Here is a 23,381-nt window from a genome sequence, read left to right as displayed (position 1 = left end):
CCCAGTAGTTAACGACAATGACTTCAACACTTCGGAAGCTTTACTCTGGAAGATTTTTGTTCTGACAGTGTGGAGGATAAAAATTTGCAATCCCTGGCAGACAGAGTAAAAGTTTAATATTAGATAAGTCTTGAGATACAGAATAAGGGAAGAAATTGTATTTCACCCTGCCACCCACCCTTCTTCATGTACAGGAACCTGAATTTACCAGTCAGCAGCTGCGGTGTACTTTTTTGTCTAAGAGGGTTAGGGCAATATTCTTCTCATATCTGAAGTGCTATACGTAAGTAGTAGAGTTAAGAGACCTGAATTCAGGTCCCCATTTGCCACATGTTGGCTGTGCAACTGGGAGGCTTATTTTCCTCCTGACACCAACCAATTCTGACACCAACTGGGTGTCCTACAATTTAATTCAATTCTGACACTAACTACTCAGAGTTCGTGTCAGACCCTACAGGTGAAGGGCTCAGTCCCACAAGACTGCCCTCACTAGTGGTGCCAGTAACAAGTATTAGGAGTATTAGGTCCCCGGGCTATCCACACTTCTGTCCAATGTGCCTATTGCCTCCCCACTTCAGGTTTGATAATTTGCTGAAAAGACTCACAGAACTCACTCAGGAAAGAGTTTTACTTACTATTACTTGTTTATTATAAAGGGTACAACTCAGGAACAGCCAAACAGAAGAGATTACAGTGCAAGAGCATGGAGCTTCCATGCCCTCTCTGAGTGTGTTACCCTCCCAGCACTTTAATCTGTTCACCAACATGCAAGCTCTCCAAACCCCTTCTTTTAGGGGTTTTTATAAAGGTTTCATTACATAGTTGTGATTGATTAAATCATTAGCTGTTGGTAAATGACTCAATATCCAACCCCTCTCCCATTCCTGGAGACTGTGGAGTGGGCTAGAAGTTCCAAGCTTCTAATCAAGCCTTGGTCTTTCTGGTGACCGACCAGCCTCCATACTGAAGCAATCTGGGGGCCTCAGCGACTGGTCATCTTATTAGCATGCAAAAAACACTCATCACTCCGGGGAGTCCAAGGATTAAAGGAACTGTGTGCCAGGAACTGAGGACAAAGACCAAATATTAATTTTTTAGTATACCACAGTAACTTTGCTCTTTTTCTGGTGTCTATGATCTTCGATTTCCTAATGGGGCAGATTGACTATGGGTTACCTAATTCTTCTTACAGTTCTAACATTCTATGATTCTACATTTTTGGAGTTTTAGTAAAATAACTAGAAGTTTGGTATATTTAAGGACAAAAAAAAATTTTAAGCACTTCTACTCATTGCTTTTCTGTACGTTACATATGAACACCAGATATGCACAAGTAATTAACCCACAAAAGACTGAACACTATTTTCTATACATTTTTAAATGTATAGAACCACTTATTGCAGTCCTATTAATGCCAGACACTTGCTTTTCCTTCAATATTCATCATTTAATCCTTCTCATTTAGTCCTAACTTCAACCCTATAAAATAAGCTTCATTACCCCATGTTACAGATAAGGAAACTATAGCTCAGACAAATTAAGTAAGTTGCCTAAAATTATCCAACCAGTAATCAGAGTCTGGAATTAAAATGTATGTTTGGCTCCAAAACTCCTCTATCCAATACACTACTCTGTCTCTTGCTTGTAACTGTAATAGAAAGATCATGTAAAGTGTATTACAGCATCTAAAAAACCCTGATAATTCCTCATTAATATCCTTTGTGGAAAAACAGATTAAATAATATCTGCTGTTGAGTTGAGAATATTGTGCCAATCTTCATTTCTTGATTTTGACACTGTTATACAAATCTTATTGGGAAAAGCTGGTCAAAGAGTACATGGGAACTCTGTACTATCTTTGCAACTTCTTGTGTAAGACTATTTCAAAATGAAAAAGTTATTTTAAAAAAAATCCATGGATGTCTCCCAGATTGGCATCTATTAGGCTCCAAGCCTTAAAGGGATTATTTCTAGAATCATATCCTATGAATACCGTTACAGACTTCTGGTTCTATGGTTCGATAACTCTGCGAGTTTGACTAATAAAATCCATACATATTGGCAAGGGATAGACTAGTTCTTTGGCCAAAAGCAGGAAGATTAACTTGATTGGGGTATCTACTCCCCTGAAGAAGGCCTTGACGACATAAGGAAGTTTTCAATGGGACATGGGTTTCAGGAGGACAAAAGTGGCTACTGGCCATCCTGATTGTTCAAGGGAGAGAAATTTGTTTTGGAGACATGAAAAATCTGGTCCCTAGAGAAGCATTCTCTTTGTGGAGTACACTATTTCACCTGGATTTTCCAAACTTTAAACTCTAAGGTAAAGATAAGACTGGATAGAATTTCTGGTTGTACAATAATTAGGAAAAAACCTAGACCATGGAGAATCCATAAAGCTACCATCCTGAGGGACTCTGTCTGAATGGATTCCCAATATTTCTGTGCTCCCTAAAATCCCAAAGATGTTATCTGAAAAGACAAAACCTATGGGTCAAACTAATTCTCACTAGCACAAAGATCAAACTATACCTTTTAAGTAGTATCTGTAGCACTTAGTAAATATTTATTAGAATTATAGATTATTCTAAATCTCAAAGGAGCCTTCCAGGTGAACTAAGCTAGTTGTTCCTATTCTTTAGTATATATAACAATCACCTGAAGATTCCTAGCTCTTAGCCCACAGGTTCTGACTGAGGTGGTAAGGGGTGAGGCCCAGGAATCAGCATTTTAACACATTATGTAAATTCTGATGTAGGCAATATTGAAGCTCACTTTGTAAAGCACTGTGTTAATGTTAACAGCCCCCCTTCATTTTATATTTTACATGCCTCACTCAGAAAGGATGTGTGACTTTCCTAAAATCATATGAATAATTAATTGTAGAGCTGGAAGACAGCTTAAATCTCCTGCCTTTTAGTCCAGCACTCCTGCCACATGGCCACCTTCAATTTTGCCATAAAGTATTAAAATTTTGTAACAAGCCTCTATTTTGTAATATGCCTCTCCCGTGCATGGAGGAGAGAATATCCTTGCCTAGACCTTCTTTTAGATACTTTTCTAAATTACTGGTCATTCTAGGTGACAAATCCATGACTCAGCTGGCAATCCCAGACTAAGCTTACACTACTTATTGCCCTTCTGGAGAGTTTCCATTGGGTGTTGCAAACAGTAAAGGTCTGCCTTATATCCATTCAAATTTGGTGGCAGGCACACATCTATTGTTTAATGGAGTTATTCTCTGAAAGCACTGGAGAGGGCTGCCTGAGATAGAGGGTGAGATCCTACACATATTAAACCTGGTGGTAGCGATTCAGATAGTCAAGCAGCTCCCCACATTGCACTCTACAGGCTCTCCATCATTGTGGTCAAGCCAAAATGACTTAATGCCCTCCCCAATGATTTCCATTTTGTATCAGACTTCCCTCCTCAATGATACTTGACCAGAGCCAGAAACAACCAACACTGAGACAATCTCAAACGCTATAGTTTTTTCACAAAATATTAGAGAAGTATAGCCCATCCCAGTATCAAACTAGATGTTATCTACTGTGAAAGATACACACAAGTATGTTTCTTACACTAGAGAACTGATAATCTAGTTGAGGAGATGAGACTTGTACCCATAAAAAGTTAATTTTTGAGTACAAGGAAAAAGAGGACAAATGAACTTACAAAACTACAATAATTCTATTGTATTTGATAACAAATTTATTTATTTAATTCATAGTTAAATTAATAAATTTAGAATTAAAAAACATCATTTTAGGGACTTCCCTGGCAGTTCAGTGGTTAAGACTGTGGTTCCAGTGCAGGGGGTGAGGGTTTGATCCCTGGTCTGGGAACAAGATCTCACATTCCACGTAGTAAGCCCACGTAGTAAGTAAATAAATAAATACCTTCATTTTAAGGGATTAAAGCCTATAAGTGAATAATCTATGTGGATTGTACCAATGTCATGTTCCTGAGTTTTATTTATTTATTATTTTTTGTAGGAAAATGTTTTTCTTTTATTTATTTACTTTTTTTGCTGTTATAATTTTTTTAATAGATCTATTATAGTTATATAAGGTGTTATCACTGGAAGAGCTGGGTGAAGTCTACATAGGAACTCTCTGTACTATTTTTATAACTTCTTATGAGTTCAAAATTATTTCAAAAAATATTCTTATGGGTGATATAAGAGTGGGAAGAACCAAAAAAAAAAAAATTCTGACCTTTCTCAGCCTTTTTTCCACAACATAAAATCTCATTAAGTTTATAGAATTTCAATGGAAGAAAGATTATTGCCAAGAATTAAATGCCAAGCTAATCTGGGGTTCATGTGCCATGGTACCTAAAGAAAAATTACCAGCTAGGAAAGTCCTCATTAATATTTACTAACTATCTTTTAAATAATTACTCCAAAATATGCTATCATTAATGAGAAATTCATTAAAATTAAGAAGTCAAAATAACATGACAATCTAATAAAGAAGACTGGCAAAAGGCATTGAAACTATTTAAGTATAAGAAAATGCAGTTAGTACAATTATCAAACAAAATCCAACTATTATAAATATTTCTTGAAATAAAATAATGTAGACAGTATAATTTAACAACAATAATTGTATGATAAATTCTAAATTTTACCAATAAAACCAGGAGACAAGAAGCAGATAAACTGTGTTCATTTTACTATCTTTAAAAGGGAGGAATCCTATATATAAAATAGATAACTAATAAGGACCTACTGTATAGCACAGGGAACTCTACTCAATATTCTGTAATAACCTATATGTAAAGAATCTAAAAAAGAATGAATATTTGTATATGTATAACTGATTCACTTTGCTGTACACCTGAAACTAACACAATGTTGTAAATCAACTATACTCCAATTTTTAAAAAAAGGGGAGAAATCAATACATATTGTTTTACTTTGGAAGTTGAAAAATGTATCTTATAAATTGTATTAATGTTTAATAAACAAAAATAATAATTAATGGATGAAAATGTTCTAATTGGAGAAGGTTAAATAAAAGAAAATATAATTTATATGGCACAACATATAAAAAAAGGAAGAAATCATGGTTACATGTAAAAAAAGAAAATAAGATAACAGAATAAGATCAAACATACCAGTTTTGATAACCAATATTTAGCTATATAGATAAAAGTTTAACTTTTTAAATAAAATAGAAAAACAATGAAAAAATGATTTTAAAAACACAATCTGGGGACTCCCCTGGTGGCTAAGTGGTTAAGAATCCACCTGCCAATGCAGGGGACACAGGTTCAAGCCCTGGTCCGGGAAGATCCCACGTGCCGTGAAGCAACTAAGCCCGTGCACCACAACTACTGAGTCTGAGCTCTAGAGCCCAGGAGCCACAACTACTGAGCCCATGTGCCACAGCTACTGAAGCCTGTGCACCTAGAGCCCGTGCTCTGCAACAAGAGAAGCCACCACAATGAGAAGCCCACACACCGCAATGAAGAGTAATCCCCGCTCGCCACAACTAGAGAAAGCCCGTGCGCAGCAACAAAGGCCCAACGCAGAGACAAATAAATAAATAAATAAATAAAATCTATAAAACAATAATACAATCTAAATATATGGGATCTAAAAAAAGGTAAGTCAAAAACAAAGTGACATAGAAAGGTTAATGACAAAAGAACTAACATAGATAAGATCGCATAAAAACAAATTAGAAGTTGCTACATTAATATATGGAAAATTAGATTTCAAGATAAAATAGGACTGAGAGTGACTTGTTATATTGATGAAAGTTATCATGCGCCAGAAATATACAACATCCATGAATTTTTAGAAACATGATAATACAGCATTAATTTGTATAAAGACAAACGGTTAAATAGAAAACTGGTAGAAAAGTGTAAAAGGGAATTTTACATGCCTTTCTCTGGCTTTGATGAACAAGTTAAAGGTAAATAAGATTTTACAAAAGATAACTTGAAAGCTATAGCCCCTTGAAAAAGTACATATGTGACATCATATAAAAATACTGTCAGAAGATAATCTCAGTAAATATTAAATTGGAAAATTTTTATACTAATAACAATCTATGTAGAATTTTAAGAATTATCCCTTTGCTTTCAGGGTTAGAGGTCTGGAACTTAAGAAGCAAGCTCTCACTAAGGAGTGTCTTTTCTTGCCTCATGTAGGTGGTCCAGTGATCACATTTGTTCACACAAATGATCCTGGTGCAGGGTGTGTAGTTTAGAAGAAGGGTACTTTCCACTGTCGTTAGGAATGTAAATTGGTGCAGACACTGTGGAACACAGTATGGAGCTTCCTCAAAAAAATTAAATATAGAACTACCATATGATCTAGCAATTCCACTTGTGGGCATACAACCAAAGAAAAGAAAAACATTAATTCAAAAAGATACGTGCACCCCAATGTTCATAACAATATTATTTACAATAGCTAAGATATGGAAGCAACCTAAGTGTCCATCAACAGATGAATGGATGAAAAATCAAAGGATATCTCCCAAACTCTAAAAGAAAAAAAAATGAAGATGTGGTATGTATGTACAATGGAATACTACTCAGCCATGAGAAGAATGAAATTTTGCCATTTGCAACAACATGGATAGACTTGGAGGGTATTATGCTTAATGAAATAAGTCAGACTGAGAAAGACAAACACTGTATGATATCACTTATGTGTAGAATCTAAAAAATAAAACAAACTAGTGAATGTAGCAAAAAAGAAACAGACTCACAGATACAGAGAACAAACTAGTGGATACCAGTGAGGAGAGGGAAGAGGGGAGGGGCAAAATAAAGGTAGGGGATTAAGAGGTACAAGCTACTATGTATAAAATAAATAAGCTACAAGAATATATTGTACAACACAGGGAATATTTTATAAGAACTATAATCTTTAAAAATTGTGAATCACTATATCATATACCTGAAACTTACACAATACTGTAAATCAACTATACCTGAATTAAAAAAAATAAATTTAAAAAGAAGGGTACTTTTATTATATTGAAGTATAATTCACTCTGCCAACTCAGAAAAAAATGGAACCCTGTATACAGAGGGAAAAGTCCTTGTAATATTTTTCATCAGCGTAAAAGGCAATGTTCACTATGGGTAGAGGGATAGAATAAGAAGCACAGAGAGAAATTCCTGATTTCAAGGTTAAGTCTTTCAATAATGCCTCCTTGTTTTATCTTCAACTTTTGACATTCCCCGTGTATAATACACAAATACAAAAGAATAAAAACAAAAATCTTGTGAGGTCAAACACAATTTTTATCTTCATCTACCATTTTGGTTCATCTATATGATTATTTTTGCCATGATGAAAATCAGAAGGTGACCATAATCCTTAGTCTAAATGTTGAGCTTCTCTCACAGTAGATACTCCCAAGATGTTAACAGAATGGTTTCCAAAGAAAAAAAGAATATAAATCTTCAATTCAGATTTTTTAAACAAAGTATGAATGGAATTTTTTTAAAGATTTATTATTAAATATATTCTTGAGATAAGTCTCAAGGAATAAAATTATCTTCAGTCCTATGTATGACTTATGTCACAAAAACAACTTTATATGGTTCTGCTCCTATCAAATCAACCCTCTTGCATATTAAAACTATAAACTCTGGACAAAATATTTTTTAAAACCTATATGAAGACATTGGAGGGCAAGCAAAAGCAGTCAGAAACTGGAAGAGGAATCTACACTTAGGGAAAAGGGAGTTCCACTGGGTAGGTTTCCATATTTTGTTTTGTGTTTAATATCTTTTAGCCTGAAGTCACCATAATCAGCCCATGCAGGATGAGTAAACCTGGAGTTGAAACAGGCAGTCTTATTAGGTTGAAAAAACAGAAGACAGGGTTTAGGGCAACCACAGCAGCTGGAAAGTAAGTAACAGTATGGATATGAACATCCAGGAGAAGACAGAGAGGAGGAGCTCCAGAGTCTGTTTATAAACTCTGCCCAAATGGCTGATTAACCTCTGAATTACAAATGGTTGGGATGGACTCCAAGAAGCACAGGTAAGGCTAAAAACACTAAACAGAGATTTCAGCTGCCCACCCTAGGGAGAGATAGTTTTCAATTTTAGTCCAGCTAAGTTAATCGTATGGCAACTCCACTCTTGGTAGGAATATAGCAGAATGCAGAGTTGCTACAGGGTAGGATCTATAATGCTCTGGAAATAATTGAAATTACCAAACATATGAAAAAACAGAAAAACATGGCCCATACTATAGAAAAAAAGCAATCAATGGAGAATGTCCAAAATGACCCAGATGTTAAATTTAGCAAACAAGAAATTTAAAGTACTATTACAACATGCTTACAGATGTATTCATAGAGTACAAAAGAAAATGTACTCATAATGAGCCAAAAATAAGGAAATGTAAGCAAAATGTACTACAATAAAATATAACAAAACAAAAATTTGTAAACCAAAAAAGTACAATATCTGAAATAAAAATCACTGGATAGGCTCAATAGCAAACTAAAGATGACTAAAGAAAAAAATCAGTGTCCCTGGAGACAGATCAGCAGGATGATCCAGTCTGATGAATAGCAAGGAGAAAGAATGAGAAAGAATGATCAGAGCTCAGGAACCTGCAGAACAATATTAAATTAACTAACATGTACTTAAGAGTCCCAGAAAGAGAGAAGAGAGAGAATGGGACACAAAAACTATTTGAAAAATAATGACTGAAAATTTCTCAAATTTGATGAAACACATAAATTAATAGATTCAAGAAGCTCAGCAATCCCAAGCAGAATAAGTGCAAAAAGTAAAATAAAATAATATCTGGGCACATTATAGTCAAAATGATAAAAGTCAAAAATAAAGGGAAAACCCTGAAAATAACCAGAGGAAAGTAACACATTATATAACAGGAGGAAAAATAATGCAAAACATTGAAGATGTCTCATTAGAAACTGGAGCCAGTTTGTGAAATTACTTCTTCATAGTGCTAAAAGGAAAAAAAAACTCTGTCAAGTCATAATTCTATATCCAGTGAAAATGTCTCTCAACAATGAAAGCTAAATAAAGACATTCTTAGGTAAAAGAAAACTGAAAGAATTTTTCACCAGAAGATATATACTAAGAAATTCTAAAGGAAAGTTTTCAGCCTGAAGGGAAACAAAATCACATGGAAATTCAGATCTTCAAGAAGGGATTAAGAACAAGCAAAACCAATAACACTCCATTGTTGGGTTTATAATGTATGCACATGTAGTACATCAGATAACTATAACATAAAGGAAGGAAGAATAACACATAAGTTTATACTGTTATAAGAGTCTTAAATTTTAGTGGAAGTGGTAAAATATTAACTCTGTTGAGTATGGAAAGTTAAGGATGTATAATGTATCCCTAAATCAACAAAATATATGCTGGGATATTGCTTAATAACCAACATATAAATTAAAATGGAATCCTAGTACTACTAAATTTACCCAAAAGTAGGCAGGAAAAGAGGAACAAAGGAATAAAAAATAGAGTGGCAACAGAAAGCAAATAGTAAAATGTTAGACATAAATTCACGCACATTAATAATTACATTAGCTCAAACAGACTAAACACTCAAAAGACAGAGATTGCCAGAATTGATAAAAGACCCATCTACTTGCTGTCTGTAAGATACATACTTTAAATATAAAGGCACAGATAGGTTGAAAGTGGAGGGATGAAAAAATATGTATCATGTAATCAATATGCATAAGAAGGCCATATATCAGATAAAGTAGACTTCATGACAAAGAGCATTATCAGAGTTAAGGAGGGACATTTCCAAATGATAAAGGGTCAGTTCATTCAAAGTCATAATAATCATAGGGCTTACCTGGTGGTGCAGTGGTTGAGAATCTGCCTGCTAATGCAGGGGACACGGGTTCGAGCCCTAGTCTGGGAGGATCCCACATGCCATGGAGCAACTAGGCCCATGAGCCACAACTACTGAGCCTGCACGTCTGGAGCCTGTGCTCCGCAAAAAAAGAGGCCACGATAGTGAGAGGCCCGCGCACTGTGATGAAGAGTGGCCCCCACTTGCCACAACTAGAGAAAGCCCTTGCACAGAAACGAAGACCTAACACAGCCAAAAATAAATAAATTAATTAATAAACTCCTACCCCCAACATCTTAAAAAAAAACATAATAATCATAAATGTCTATGCATCTAATAGCAGAACCTCAACACATGTGATGCAAAAATTGACAGAACTAAGGAGAGAATAAACAAATTCACAATCACAGTTGGAGATTTTAGCATTCCTTTTTCAGCAGTTGAAAGAACCAAAAATGTTGGTAAGAAAATCTGTACAGTACTAACAATCATCTATTGACATTTTTAGTACACTATACCCGACAACTACAGAATACCATTCTTTTCCAAGTTAAATGTTTTGTTCACCAAGATAGACCAAATGCTTATTAGTCCATAAAATCAGTCTCATTAAATTTAAAAGAATTAAAAGAAAAAAATTCAGACACAACTTACCAAGGCTGAATCAAGATGTAATAGAAAATCTAAATGGAGCAATAATGAACAAGGAGATTGAATCAGGAATTTAAAATCTCACAACACATAAAAGCCCAGGACAAGATGGCTTCACAGGTGAGCTATACCAAACATTTAAAGAATGAATACCAAACCTTCTCAAACTCTCCCAAAAAAAAGTGAAGATGAAGGAACACTTGCAAACTCTTTACAGGGCCAGCATCACCCTAATACTGAAGCCAGATAAGGACACTACAAGAAAAGAAAATTACAAGCCATATTCCTGATGACCATAGATGCAAAATCCTCAACAAAATATTAGCAAACTGAATTCAAAAATACATTAAAAGGATCATACATCATGATCAAATGGGACTCAACCCTGGAAGCAAGAATGGTTCAACATATGCACATCAATAAATGTGATATACCACATGAACAAAGGACAAAAATCGGGATCATTTCAATAGATGCAGAAAAAGTATTTAACAAAATTCAACATGCTTTCATGAGAAAAACTCTCAACAAATAAGGTATAGAATGATTGTTCATCAACATAATAAAGGCCACATCTGACAAGCCCACAGCTAACATCACACTCAATGGTGAAAATTAAAAGCCTTTCCTCTAAGACAGGAATAAGACAAGGATGCCCACTCTTGCCACATCCATTCAACATACTACTGGAAGTCCTAGTCAGAACAATAGCCAGGAAAAAGAAATAACAGGTATCCAAGTTGGAAAGGAAAAAATAATACTGTCTCTGCTGGCAGACGAAATTACCTTAAATACAGAAAACCCAAAAGGCTCCACCAGAAAACCAGAACTAACAAATAAATTTAGTAAAGTTGCAGGATAAAAAAATAACATACAGAAATCAGTTGCAGGAGACCTTCAAGATGGCGGAGGAGTAAGACATGGAGATCACCTTCCTCCCCACAAATACATCTACACGTGGAACAACTCCTACAGAACACCTACTGAATGCTGGCAGAAGACCTCAGACTTCCCCCAAAAGCAAGAAACTCTCCACATACCTGGGTAGGGCAAAAGAAAAAAGAAAAAACGAGACAAAAGAATAGGGATGGGACCTGCACCTCTGGGAGAGAGCTGTGAAGGAGGAAAAGTTTCCACACGCTAGGAAGCCCCTTCGCGGGCAGAGACAGTGGGTGGGAGTGGGGGAAGCTTCAGAGCCACGGAGGAGAGCACAGCAACAGGGGTGCAGAGGGCAAAGTGGACGGATTCCTGCACAGAAGATTGATGCTGACCAGCACTCACCAGCCTGAGAGGCTTGTCTGATCACACCCTGGGGCGGGTGGGGGCTGGGAGCTGAGGCTCGGGCTTCAGAGGTCAGATCCCAGGGAGAGGACTGGGGTTGGCTGCATGAACACAGCCTGAAGGGGGCTAGTGAGCCACAGCTAGCCAGGAGGGAGTCCGGGAAAAAGTCTGAAACTCCCTAAGAGGAGAGAGACCATTGTTTTAGGGGGCGCAAGGACAGGGGATTCAGAACACCGCTTAAATGAGCTCCAGAGACGGGCGCGAGCCCCAGCTAACAGCACGGACCCCAGAGACAGGCATGAAACCCTAAGGCTCCTGCTGCAGCCACCAAGAAGCCTGTGTGTAACCACAGGTCACTATCCACACCTGCCCTCCCAGGAGCCTGTGCAGCCCACAACTGCCAGGGTCCCGTGATCCAGGGACAACTTCCCGGGGAGAACACATGGTTCGCCTCAGGCTGTTGCAATGTCATGCCGGCCTCTGCCGCCACGAGCTTGCCCCACATTCCACACCCCTCCCTACCCCCAGCCTGAATGAGCCAGAGCCACCTAATCAGCTGCTACTTTAACCACATCCTGTCTCAGCAAAGAACAGACACCCTCAGGTGAACTACACACACAGGCAAGGCCAAATACAAAGCTGAATCCCAGGAGCTGTGCGAACAAAGAAGAGAAAGGGAAATCTCTCCATGCAGTCTCAGGAGCTGTGGATTAAATCTCCACAATCAACCTGATGTACCCTGCATCTCTGGAATGCCTGAATAGACATTGAATCACCCCAAAATTGAGGCAGTGGACCTTGCGGGCAACTGTAGACTTGGGATTTGCTGTCTGCATCTAATTTGTTTCTGGTTTTAAGTTTATGTTAGTTAAGTATTTAGAGTTTATTATCATTGGTAGATTTGTTTATTGATTTCGTTGCTCTCTTCCTTTTTTTCCTTTTATATATAGATTTTTTTGCTTTTTCTCTTTTTGTGAGTGCGTATGTGTATGCTTCTTTGTGTGAGTTTGTCTGTATAGTTTTACTTTTACCATTTGTCCTAGCGTTCTATCTGTCCAGGTTTTTTGTTTGTTTCTTTGTTTTTAGTATAGTTTTTAGTGCTTGTTATCATTGGTGGATTTGTTTTATGTTTGTTTGCTCTCTTCTTTCTTTCTTTTTTTATTACTTTTTGATTTATTTTTAATAATTTTTTATTTTAAAAACTTTTATTATATTTATTTTTCATTTCTTTACTTCTTTTCTCCCTTTTCTTCTGAGCCATGTGACTGGTAGAGTCTGGGTGCTCTAGCCAGGTGTCAGGCCTGTACCTCTGAGGTGGGAAAGCTGAGTTCAGAACATTGGTCTACAAGAGACCTCCCGGCTCCAGGTAATATCAAATGGTGAAAGCTCTCCCAGACATCTCCATCTCAACGTTAAGACTCAGCTCCACTCAATGACCAGCAAGATACAGTGCTGGAAACCCTATGACAAACAAATAGCAGGACACAAACACAACCCCACCCATTAACAGAGAAGCTGCCTAAAATCATAATAATGTCACAGACACCCCAAAACTCAACACTGGACATGGTCCTGCCCACCAGAAAGACAAGATCCAGCCTCATACACCAGAACACAGGCACCAGTCCCCTCGGCCAGGAAGCCTACACAACCGACTGAACCAAACTTCACCAATGGGGGAAGACACCAAAAACAACGGGAACTATGAACATGCAGGCTGCAAAAAGGAGACCCCATAGTAAGTTAAGCAAAATGAGAAGACAGAGAAACACACAGCAAATAAAGGAGCAAGGTAAAAATCCACCAGACCAAACAAATGAAGAGGAAATAGGCAGTCTACCTGAAAAAGTATCAGAGTAATGATAGTAAAGATGATCCAAAATCTTGGAAATAGAATGGAGAAAATACAAGAAACGTTTAACAAGGACCTAGAAGAACTAAAGAGCAAACAAACAATGCTGAACAACACAATAAATGAAATTAAAAATTCTCTAGAAGGAATCAATAGCAGATTAACTGAGGCAGAAGAACGGATAAGTGACCTGGAAGATAAAACAGTGGAAATAACTACTGCACAGCAGAATAAAGACAAAAGAATGAAAAGAATAGAGGACAGTCTCAGAGACCTCTGGGACAATATTAAATGCACCAACATTCGAATTACAGGGGTCCTAGAAGAAGAAGAGAAAGAGTGAGGGACTGATAAAATATTTGAAGAGATTATAGTTGAAAAATTCCCTAATATGGGAAAGGAAATAGTCAATCAAGTCCAGGAAGCACAGAGGGTCCCATACAGAATAAATCCAAGGAGAAACATGTCAAGACACATATTAATCAAACTATCAAAAATTAAAGACAAAGTAAAATGTTAAAGGCAGCAAGGGGAAAACAACAAATAACATATAAGGGAATCCCCATAAGGTTAACAGCTTATCTTTCAGCAGAAACTCTGCAAGCTAGAAGGGAGTGGCAGGACATATTTAAAGTGATGAAAGGGAAAAACTTACAATCAAGATTACTCTACCCAGCAAGGATCTCATTCAGATAAGGTGGAGAAATTAAAACCTTTACAGATGAGCAAAAGCTAAGAGAATTCAGCACCACCAAGCCAGCTTTACAATAAATGCTAAAGGAACTTCTCTAGGTAGGAAACACAAGAGAAGGAAAAGCCCTACAATAAAAAGCCCAAAACAATTAAGAAAATGGTAAGAGGAACATACATATCGATAACTACCTTAAATGTAAATGGTTAAATGCTCCAACCAAAAGAAAAAGACTGGCTAAATGGATACAAACAGAAGACCGATATATATGCTGTCTACAAGAGACACACTTCAGACCAAGGGACACATACAAACTGAAAGTGAGGGGATGGAAGAAAGTATTCCATGCAAATGGAAATCAAAAGAAAGCTGGAGTAGCAATTCTCATTTCAGAAAAAATAGACTTTAAAATAAAGACTATTACAAGAAACAAAGAATGACACTACATAAGGATCAAGGTATGAATCCAAGAAGAAAATATAACACTTGTAAATATTTATGCACCCAACATAGGAGCACCTCAATACATAAGGCAAATGCTAACAGCCATAAAAGGGGAAATCGACAGTAATACAATCATAGTAGGGGACTTTAACATAGTAGGGGACTTTAATCTGTCCACTTTCACCAATGGACAGATCATCCAAAATGAAAATAAATAAGGAAACACAAGCTTTAAATGATACATTAAACAATATGGACTGAATTGATAATTATAGGACATTCCATCCAAAAGCAACAGAATACACTTCCTTCTCAAGTGCTCATGGAACATTCTCCAGGATAAATCATATCTTGGGTCACAAATCAAGCCTAGGTAAATTAAAGAAAACTGAAATTGTATCAAGTATCGTTTCCAACCATAACGCTATGAAACTAGATATCAATTACAGTAAAAAATCTGTAAAAAACTACAAACACATGGAGGCTAAACAATACACTACTAAATAACCAAGAGGTCACTGAAGAAAACAAAGAGGAAATCAAAAAATACCTAGAAAAAAATGACAATGAAAACACGATGACCCAAAGCCTATGGGATGCAGCAAAAGCAGTCCTCAGAGGCAAGTTTATAGCACTACCATGCTACCTCAAGAGACAAGAAACATCTCAAATAAAAAACCTAACCTTACACCAAAAGCAATTAGAGAAAGAAGAACAAAAAAACCCTTAGTTAGCAGAAGGAAAGAAATCGTAAAATCAGATCAGAAATAAATGAAAAAGAAATGAAGGAAACAATAGCAAAGATCAATAAAACTAAAAGCTGGTTCTTTGAGAAGATAAACAAAATTGATAAACCATTAGCCAGTCTCATCAAGAAAAAAAGGGAGAAGACTCAAATCCACAGAATTAGAAATGAAAAAGGAGAAATACAAACTGACACTGCAGAAATACAAAGGATCATGAGAGATTACTACAAGCAACTATATGCTAATAAAATGGACAACCTGGAAAAAATAGACAAATTCTTAGAAAAGCAAAACCTTCCGAGACTGAACCAGGAAGAAATAGAAAATATAAACAGACCAATCACAAGCACTGAAATTGAGACAGTGATTAAAAATCTTCCAACAAACAAAAGTCCAGGACCAGATGGCTTCACAGGCGAATTCTATAAACATTTAGAGAAGAGCTAACACCTATACTTCTCAAACTCTATCAAAATATAGCAGAGGTAGGAACACCCCCAAACTCTTTCCATGAGGCCTCCATCACCCTGATACCAAAACTAGACAGAGATGCCACAAAAGTAGAAAACTACCGGCCATTATCACTGATGAACATGGGTGCAAAAATCCACAACAAAATACTAGCAAACAGAATCCAACAGCACACTAAAAGGATCATACACCATGATCAAGTGGGATTTATCCCAGAGATGTGAGGATTCTTCAATATATGCAAATCAATCAATGTGATACACCATAACAACAAATTGAAGGAGAAAAACCATATGATCATCTCAATACATGCAGAAATATCTTTCAGCAAAATTCAACACCCATTTATGATAAAAACCTTCCAGACAGTAGGCATAGAGGGAACTTACCTCCACATAATAAAGGCCATATATGACAAACCCACAGCCAACACCGTTCTCAATGGTGAAAAACTGAAACCTTTTCATCTAAGATCAGGAACAACACAAGGTTGTCTACTCTCACCACTATAATTCAACATAATTTTGGAAGTTTTAGCCACAGCAATCAGAGAAGAAAAAGAAATAAAAGGAATCCAAAGGCTTCCCTGTTGGCACAGTGGTTGGGAGTCCGCCTGCCGATGCAGAGGACACGGGTTCGTGCCCCGGTCCGGGAAGATCCCACATGCCGCGGAGCGGCTGGGCCCGTGAGCCATGGCCACTGAGCCTGCGCGTCTGGAGCCTGTGCTCTGCAACAGGAGAGACCACAACAGTGAGAGGCCCGTGTATCACAAAAAAAATAAATAAATAAAAGGAATCCAAATTGGAAAAGAAGAAGTAAAGCTGTCGCTGTTTGCAGATGACATGATACTATACATAGAGAATCCTAAGGATGCTACCAGAAAACAACTAGAGCTGATCAATGAATTTGGTAAATTAGCAGGATACAAAATTAATGCACAGAAATCTCTTGCATCCCTATACACTAATGATGAAAAACCTGAAAGAAAAATTAAGGAAACACTCTCATTTACCATTGCAAAAAAAGAATAGAATACATAGGAATAAACCTACCTAAAGAGACAAAAGACCGGAATGCAGAAAACTGTAAGACACTGATGAAAGAAATTAAAGATGCTATGAACGGATGGAGAGATATACCAGATTCTTGCATTGGAAGAATCAACACTGTGAAAATGACTATACTACCCAAAGCAATCTACAGATTCAATGCAATCCCTATCAAATGACCAATGGCATTTTTCACAGAATTAGAACAAAATATTTCACAATTTGTATGGAAACAAAAGAGACCCCGAATAGCCAAAGCAATTGTGAGAAAGAAAAATGGAGCTGGAGGAATCAGGCTTCCAGACTTCAGACTAAGCTACAGTAATGAAGACAGTATGGTACTGGCACATGGTACTGGCACAAAAACAGAAATATAGATCAATGGAACGGGATAGAAAGCCCAGAGATAAACCCATGCACATATGGTCACCTTATTTTAGAATAAGGAGGCAAGAATATACAGTGGAGAAAAGAGAGACTCTTCAATAAATGCTGCAAAGAAAACTGGACAGCTACATGCAAAAGAATGAAATTAGAACACTCCCTAACACCATACAGAAAAAGAAATTCAAAATGGATTAAAGACCTAAATGTAAGGCCAGACACTATAAAACTCTTAGAGGAAAACATAGGCAGAACACTCTATGACATAAATCACAGCAAGATCCTTTTTGACCCACCTCCTAGAGAGTTGGAAACAAAAATAAACAAATGGGACCTAATGAAACTTAAAAGCTTCTGCACAGCAAAGGAAACCATAAACAAGACCAAAAGACAACCCTCAGAATGGGAGAAAATATTTGCAAATGAAGCAACTGACAAAGGATTAATCTCCAAAATTTACAAGCAGTTCATGTAGCTTAATATCAGAAAAACAAACAACTCAATCCACAAATGGGCAGAAGATCTAAGTAGACATTTCTCCAAAGAAGATATACAGATTTCCAACAAACACATGAAAGGATGCTCAACATCACTACTCATTAGATAAATGCAAATCAAAACTACAATGAGGTATCACCTCACACCAGTCAGAATGGCCATCATAAAAATATCTACAAACAATAAATGCTGGAGAGGGTGTGGAGAAAAGGGAACCCTCTTGCACTGTTGGTGGGGATGTAAATTGATACAGCCACTATGGAGAACAGTGTGGAGGTTCCTGAAAAAACTAAAAATAGACTACCATACGACCTAGCAATCTCACTACTGGGCATATACCCTGAGAAAACCATAATTCAAAATGAGTCATCTACCTCAATGTTCATTGCAGCTCTATTTACAATAGCCAGGACATGGAAGCAACCTAAGTGTCCATCGAAAGATGAATGGATAAAGATGTGGCATATATATACAATGGAATATTACTCAGCCATAAAAAGAAATGAAATCAAATTATTTGTAGTGAAGTGGATGGACCTAGAGTCTGTCATACAGAGTAAGGTAAGTCAGAAAGAGAAAAACAAATACCATGTGCTAACACATATCTATGGAATCTCAAAAAAGAAAAAAAGCTTCTGAAGAACGTAGTGGCAGGACAGGAATAAAGACACAGATGTAGAGAATAGACTTGAGGACATGAGGAGGGGGAAGGGTAAGCTGGGACGAAATGAGAGAGTGGCATGGACATATTTACACTACCAAATGTAAAATAGATACATTTTACATAGCACAGGGAGATCAGCTCGGTACTTTGTGACCACCTAGAGGGGTGGGATAGGGAGGGTGGGAGGGAGCTGTGAGAGGGAGGAGATATGGGGATATATGAATATATATGTATGGCTGATGCACTTTGTTTTAAAGCAGAAACTAACACACCATTGTAGAGCAATTATACTCCAACCAAGATTTTAAAAAAAAGAAAAAGAAATCATTTGCATTTCTATACACTAACAACAAACTACCTGAAAAAGAAATTAATAAATCAATCCCACTTACAATAGTATAAAAAACAATGTAATACTTAGAAATAAGTTTAACCAAGGAAAAATCTATACACTGTAAGCTATGACACTGAAGAAAAAGCCTGAAGAAGACATAAATCAATGGAAAGGTATCTGTGTTCTTGGACTAGAAAAATTAATACTGTGAAAATTTCCATACTACCCAAAGTAATCTAAAGAGTCAATGCAATCCTACCAAAATTCCAATGGTATTTTTCACAGAAACATCTATCCTAAAATTTGAAAAAACTATCCTAAATATTGAAATCATTATCTTGAAGGGAAAACTGCACACCCATGTTCACTGCAGCATTATTCACAATAGCTAAGATATGGAAATAACCTAAATGTCCTTTGATGAATGAATGTGTAAAGAAAATTCATGGTAGATACATGCAATGGAATATTATTCAGCCATAAAAAAGAAGGAAATCCTGCCATTTGTGACAACATAGATGAGCCTGGAGGGCATTACGCTAATTGCTATAAGCCAGACAAGAATGACAAACACATGTGGTATCAGTTACATGTGGAATTTTTTTAAAGCCAATTTCATAGAAACAGAAAATAGAATGGTGGTTGCCAGGGGCTGGGGGGAGAGGTAAATGGGGTAGTATAGGTCAAAGAGTACAAAGTTTTAAACTATAAGAAGAATAAGAACCCAATGTACAACATGGTGACTATAGTTGATAATATGGTATCATGTACTTAAAAGTTGCTGAGTAGTTAAGCATTCTCATCATACACACACAAAATATTTAACGATGTCTTTAAAAATAATACAAATGAACTTATTTACAACACATAAATAGACCCACAGACATAGAAAACAAACCTATAGTTACCAAAGGGGATAACAGGATGGGGGGAGATAAATTAATTGTTTGGGATTAACATGTAAAAATACCATATAAAAAATAGGTAACCAGGGACTTCCCTGGTTGGCGCAGTGGTTAAGAATCCTCCTGCCAATGCAGGGGACACGGGTGCAATCCCTGGTCCAGGAAGACCACACATGCCATGGAGCAACTAAGCCTAGGAGCCACAACTACTGAAGCCCGTGTGCCTAGAGCCCATGCTCTGCAACAAGAGAAGCCACCACAATGAGAAGCCCATGCACTGCAACGAAGAATAGCCCCTGCTCTCCACAACTAGAGGAAGCCCACATGCAGCAACAAAGACGCAATGCAGCCAAAAAAAAAAAAGGTAACCAGCAATGACCTACTGTATAGCACAGAGAACTATGCTCAATATCTTGTAATAACCTGTAATCGAAAAGCATGTGAAGAAGTATATATATATATATATATTTATATAAAAAACGGAATCACTTTGCTGTATACCAGAAACTAACACAGCATTGTAAATCAACTATACTTCCACTATACTTTAATTAAAAAAAAAGAAAAAAAATTAACTATGTAAAGTGATGAATGTGTTATTTTGATCATTCTATATGTATATGTGTATCAAATCATCAAGTTGTACATTTTAAAATATACAGTAATAGTTGGCAATTATTCCCAATTATTCCTCAATAAAGTTTTTTTGAAAATAAGATAATCATAAAATTTCAAAAAAGAGAGAAAGAAGAAATTAAGCCAATCCCACAGGGTCCAAGCTCCAGGGATCACTGTAACATTGACCATATAACCACGGTGAGGTGCTGTGAACCCGCTGCATGGCAGAGAGGCAAAGGAGGTGCCTCCCAAGCTAGCTGCTCAACAAAATCTCTTCTGCTCAGAGAAGAGGGACTAACATTGGCCAACCCCATTGCAATTACGTTCCATGAACTCCAGTCCAGGAAAGGATATAGTAGGTAAGTCATAAAAAAGTTTTTCTTCCCCTTTCCTCAAAGTGTATTAAAAATAGAGTCACCCAAAATTAACTAAGCAATGACTTTCAGGGAGTTTTAAGATAAGAAAACTTTGGTCCAGGTGATATCATCTCTGCCACTCCATAGTCTACTACTTTCAGACTAATCCACACCATACCTGAGTAGTGTTGAAAAGGCAGAATAAGTAGCTGAAGGTGACCCTGATGCCATCATCATCCATTAGCATTAAGTATGCCAGAATCCAGGTAACTCCAAAAACGACTGCAACAGATAATGTGCTAAGAAACTTCTTTAGGACTGAAAACTTCTTTGTGCTAAGTAAGAGAAAACAAGAAAGGAAATATGGTTCATTCAGGTTTTTACTTATTAATATCATTGTTACCCTTCTACTGAAAATATGTATTCAGCTGCACATATACACTGTTCATTAAACAATATTATGCCTCAGGTGGAAAAACCTATGTCACTCTGAATTAAAGACAGAAAGAGAGGAAGAGAGGAAGGAAGGAAGGGAGGAAGACAGTGATATCTGCTTAAAAGCTCAGGCATAAACAGTTCCTGAAATACTACTGCAGGCAAATTTCACATAGAATTAACTTTTTCTTTGGAACTGAATTTGATGTTAGCGATTATAACTACTGGATCAGTAATTCCTTTTTTGGGCATCTGGGACCGTCCCATGTCATAAGTTGATATCAGAATGAAAATTTATTAAAGCACAAAGTGACCTTCTTCCCTGTTATGCTAAGTCTATATCCCTGGAACCTGAGCTTGGCCATATGACTCACTTTGACCAGAGGGACATTAGCATTTGTTCCACAAACAAAGGCTTGAAAGCATTCCACTCATCAGAGCGTGTTTTTTCTTATTGCTCTTTGGAACCCTGAGAGTACTATGTTAAGAGAGAGACCACATGCAGCAGAGGCGAGCTTTCCCAAATGAGCAGTTCCCACTCAATACCAACCAACCAACCATCAGACATGAAAGTGATTCATCCTAAGTTATCTACCAGCATTCAAGCCAGCCAAAACCAAAACAACTACATGATCAACACTCAAACTTATGACAAGTAATAAATATTTATCATTCTAAGCCATTGAATTTGGGGGTAATTTGTTATACAGCAAAAGCTAACTGATACATAGAAGATAATTTGTTAAACAATTAAATTGTAACCTGCTCTTCACTGTAACTAAGCTAATTTAAGAACCATGAGTTGCCAGTCAAAATTTTGAAACATTACAAATTTGTTTGATGTCTGTGGCCAAAATGATATTGCTTTGTATAAAAGAAATATAACTTAACTTACAATTAAGCTAACAAGACTTCACCAAGGTTTTTCTGTATTGTTAAGAAAACATAGGTTTGAATGATTATCAGTGATAGTCTTTTCTCCACATTTCCCCTCAATATGGGTTATCATCCATATAGGAAAGATGATACTCTTGATTGGTAAAGTACATGTTTAAGATTACATTCCCACTAATGATGGCTGTTTTCACCCATCTGTTCATTCAAAATGGATCTATATGGTGACCAAGAAAGTTCACAGATGTACTTATAGTAAGTCTACTTGGGTTAAGAAGAGTCTTGTAGAATTAAGCCTGAATTCACAGCCTCATTAGCACTGTGTTCTAACCAATTCATGCTGTGTGATGTGGAGGTAAGGGGAGTATATGTGTTTAATAGCTTCTGTTATTTGTCTCTCCAACTGAAAGCTCTTTCTGTATATTAGCAATGACAATGAAAATGCTTATTGGGGTCAGAAAAGTTACAGAGAGGAAACAAGCAGTCCACATGGGAACTGATAAACCAGAGAGCACACGCCCCATCTGCAGGGAATGTGGGCCCAATGTTGCCCAATGTTCCAATTTTTATATGTTTGCAACAAATTTTTAAAAATTTAAAGCTTTATATGATTCAGGCAACACATGTAAAATATAACCTACAGTTACTAGTTTCTAAAATGAAAATACAGTTACCAGCATCTCCTCACAATCCTCTCATATTTTTAATTATTCAAATCTGATTTCATGAATATTTGGGATTGGGGGATACATTTTTTTTCTTGATGTCTTTGGGTTGGATTTTTAGTTGGGCTCATACAGCGCAAAAGTATCTTAGGTAATGCAAGACTCATATTGTAGTCTTGATGTTGGAAGATGAGAAGGTCCACCTTCTGAGACAAAGTTTAAGAGAAAATCTGTCCTGCAAACCACATATCCTTGCCATTTCCCCCAAATCTGAAAACTCTTCTAGGAGCTGTGGATGTATTCCTGTGCTATATTTAGTACATGAGCCATGCCTTCCAGCTTCTGATTCATTGGGAACCTTACCTCTTCAGATTCTGATTATTCTTCCACAGCACTTTGACTACAATGACAATAAATATAACAACATTGCTGATGAGGATAATGGTCACAGGTATGATGAATGACCACAACAATGGACTTGTTATCAAACCACTGCTTTCTTGAGTTTCCAGCCAGCAGCTGTGGAGAGAAAAGAAATTATTTCAGCAGACTAAGAAAGCAGAGAAAAGAAATTATTTCAGCAGAAAGAAAGGTATACAAACTCTTCT

At 36.8% G+C, this 23,381-nt stretch overlaps 1 protein-coding gene across 1 annotated transcript in view; it reads right to left on the bottom strand.

The window, feature by feature from the left end:
- ADGRG7 (adhesion G protein-coupled receptor G7) overlaps positions 1–23,381 on the bottom strand; it is an 88,017-nt gene that overhangs the window by 3,375 nt on the left and 61,261 nt on the right. Inside the window, 3 exon segments of the mRNA XM_029213702.1 lie at positions 2–93; positions 20,958–21,114; positions 23,137–23,292. Coding sequence (XP_029069535.1) covers positions 2–93; positions 20,958–21,114; positions 23,137–23,292 — 405 coding nt within the window.

This window comes from Monodon monoceros, unplaced genomic scaffold (assembly GCF_005190385.1).
Source record: "Monodon monoceros isolate NGI ecotype Baffin Bay Population unplaced genomic scaffold, NGI_Narwhal_1 Super_Scaffold_11, whole genome shotgun sequence".
Lineage (NCBI taxonomy): Eukaryota > Metazoa > Chordata > Mammalia > Artiodactyla > Monodontidae > Monodon > Monodon monoceros.
This window is presented reverse-complemented; position numbering and strand designations above follow the sequence as displayed.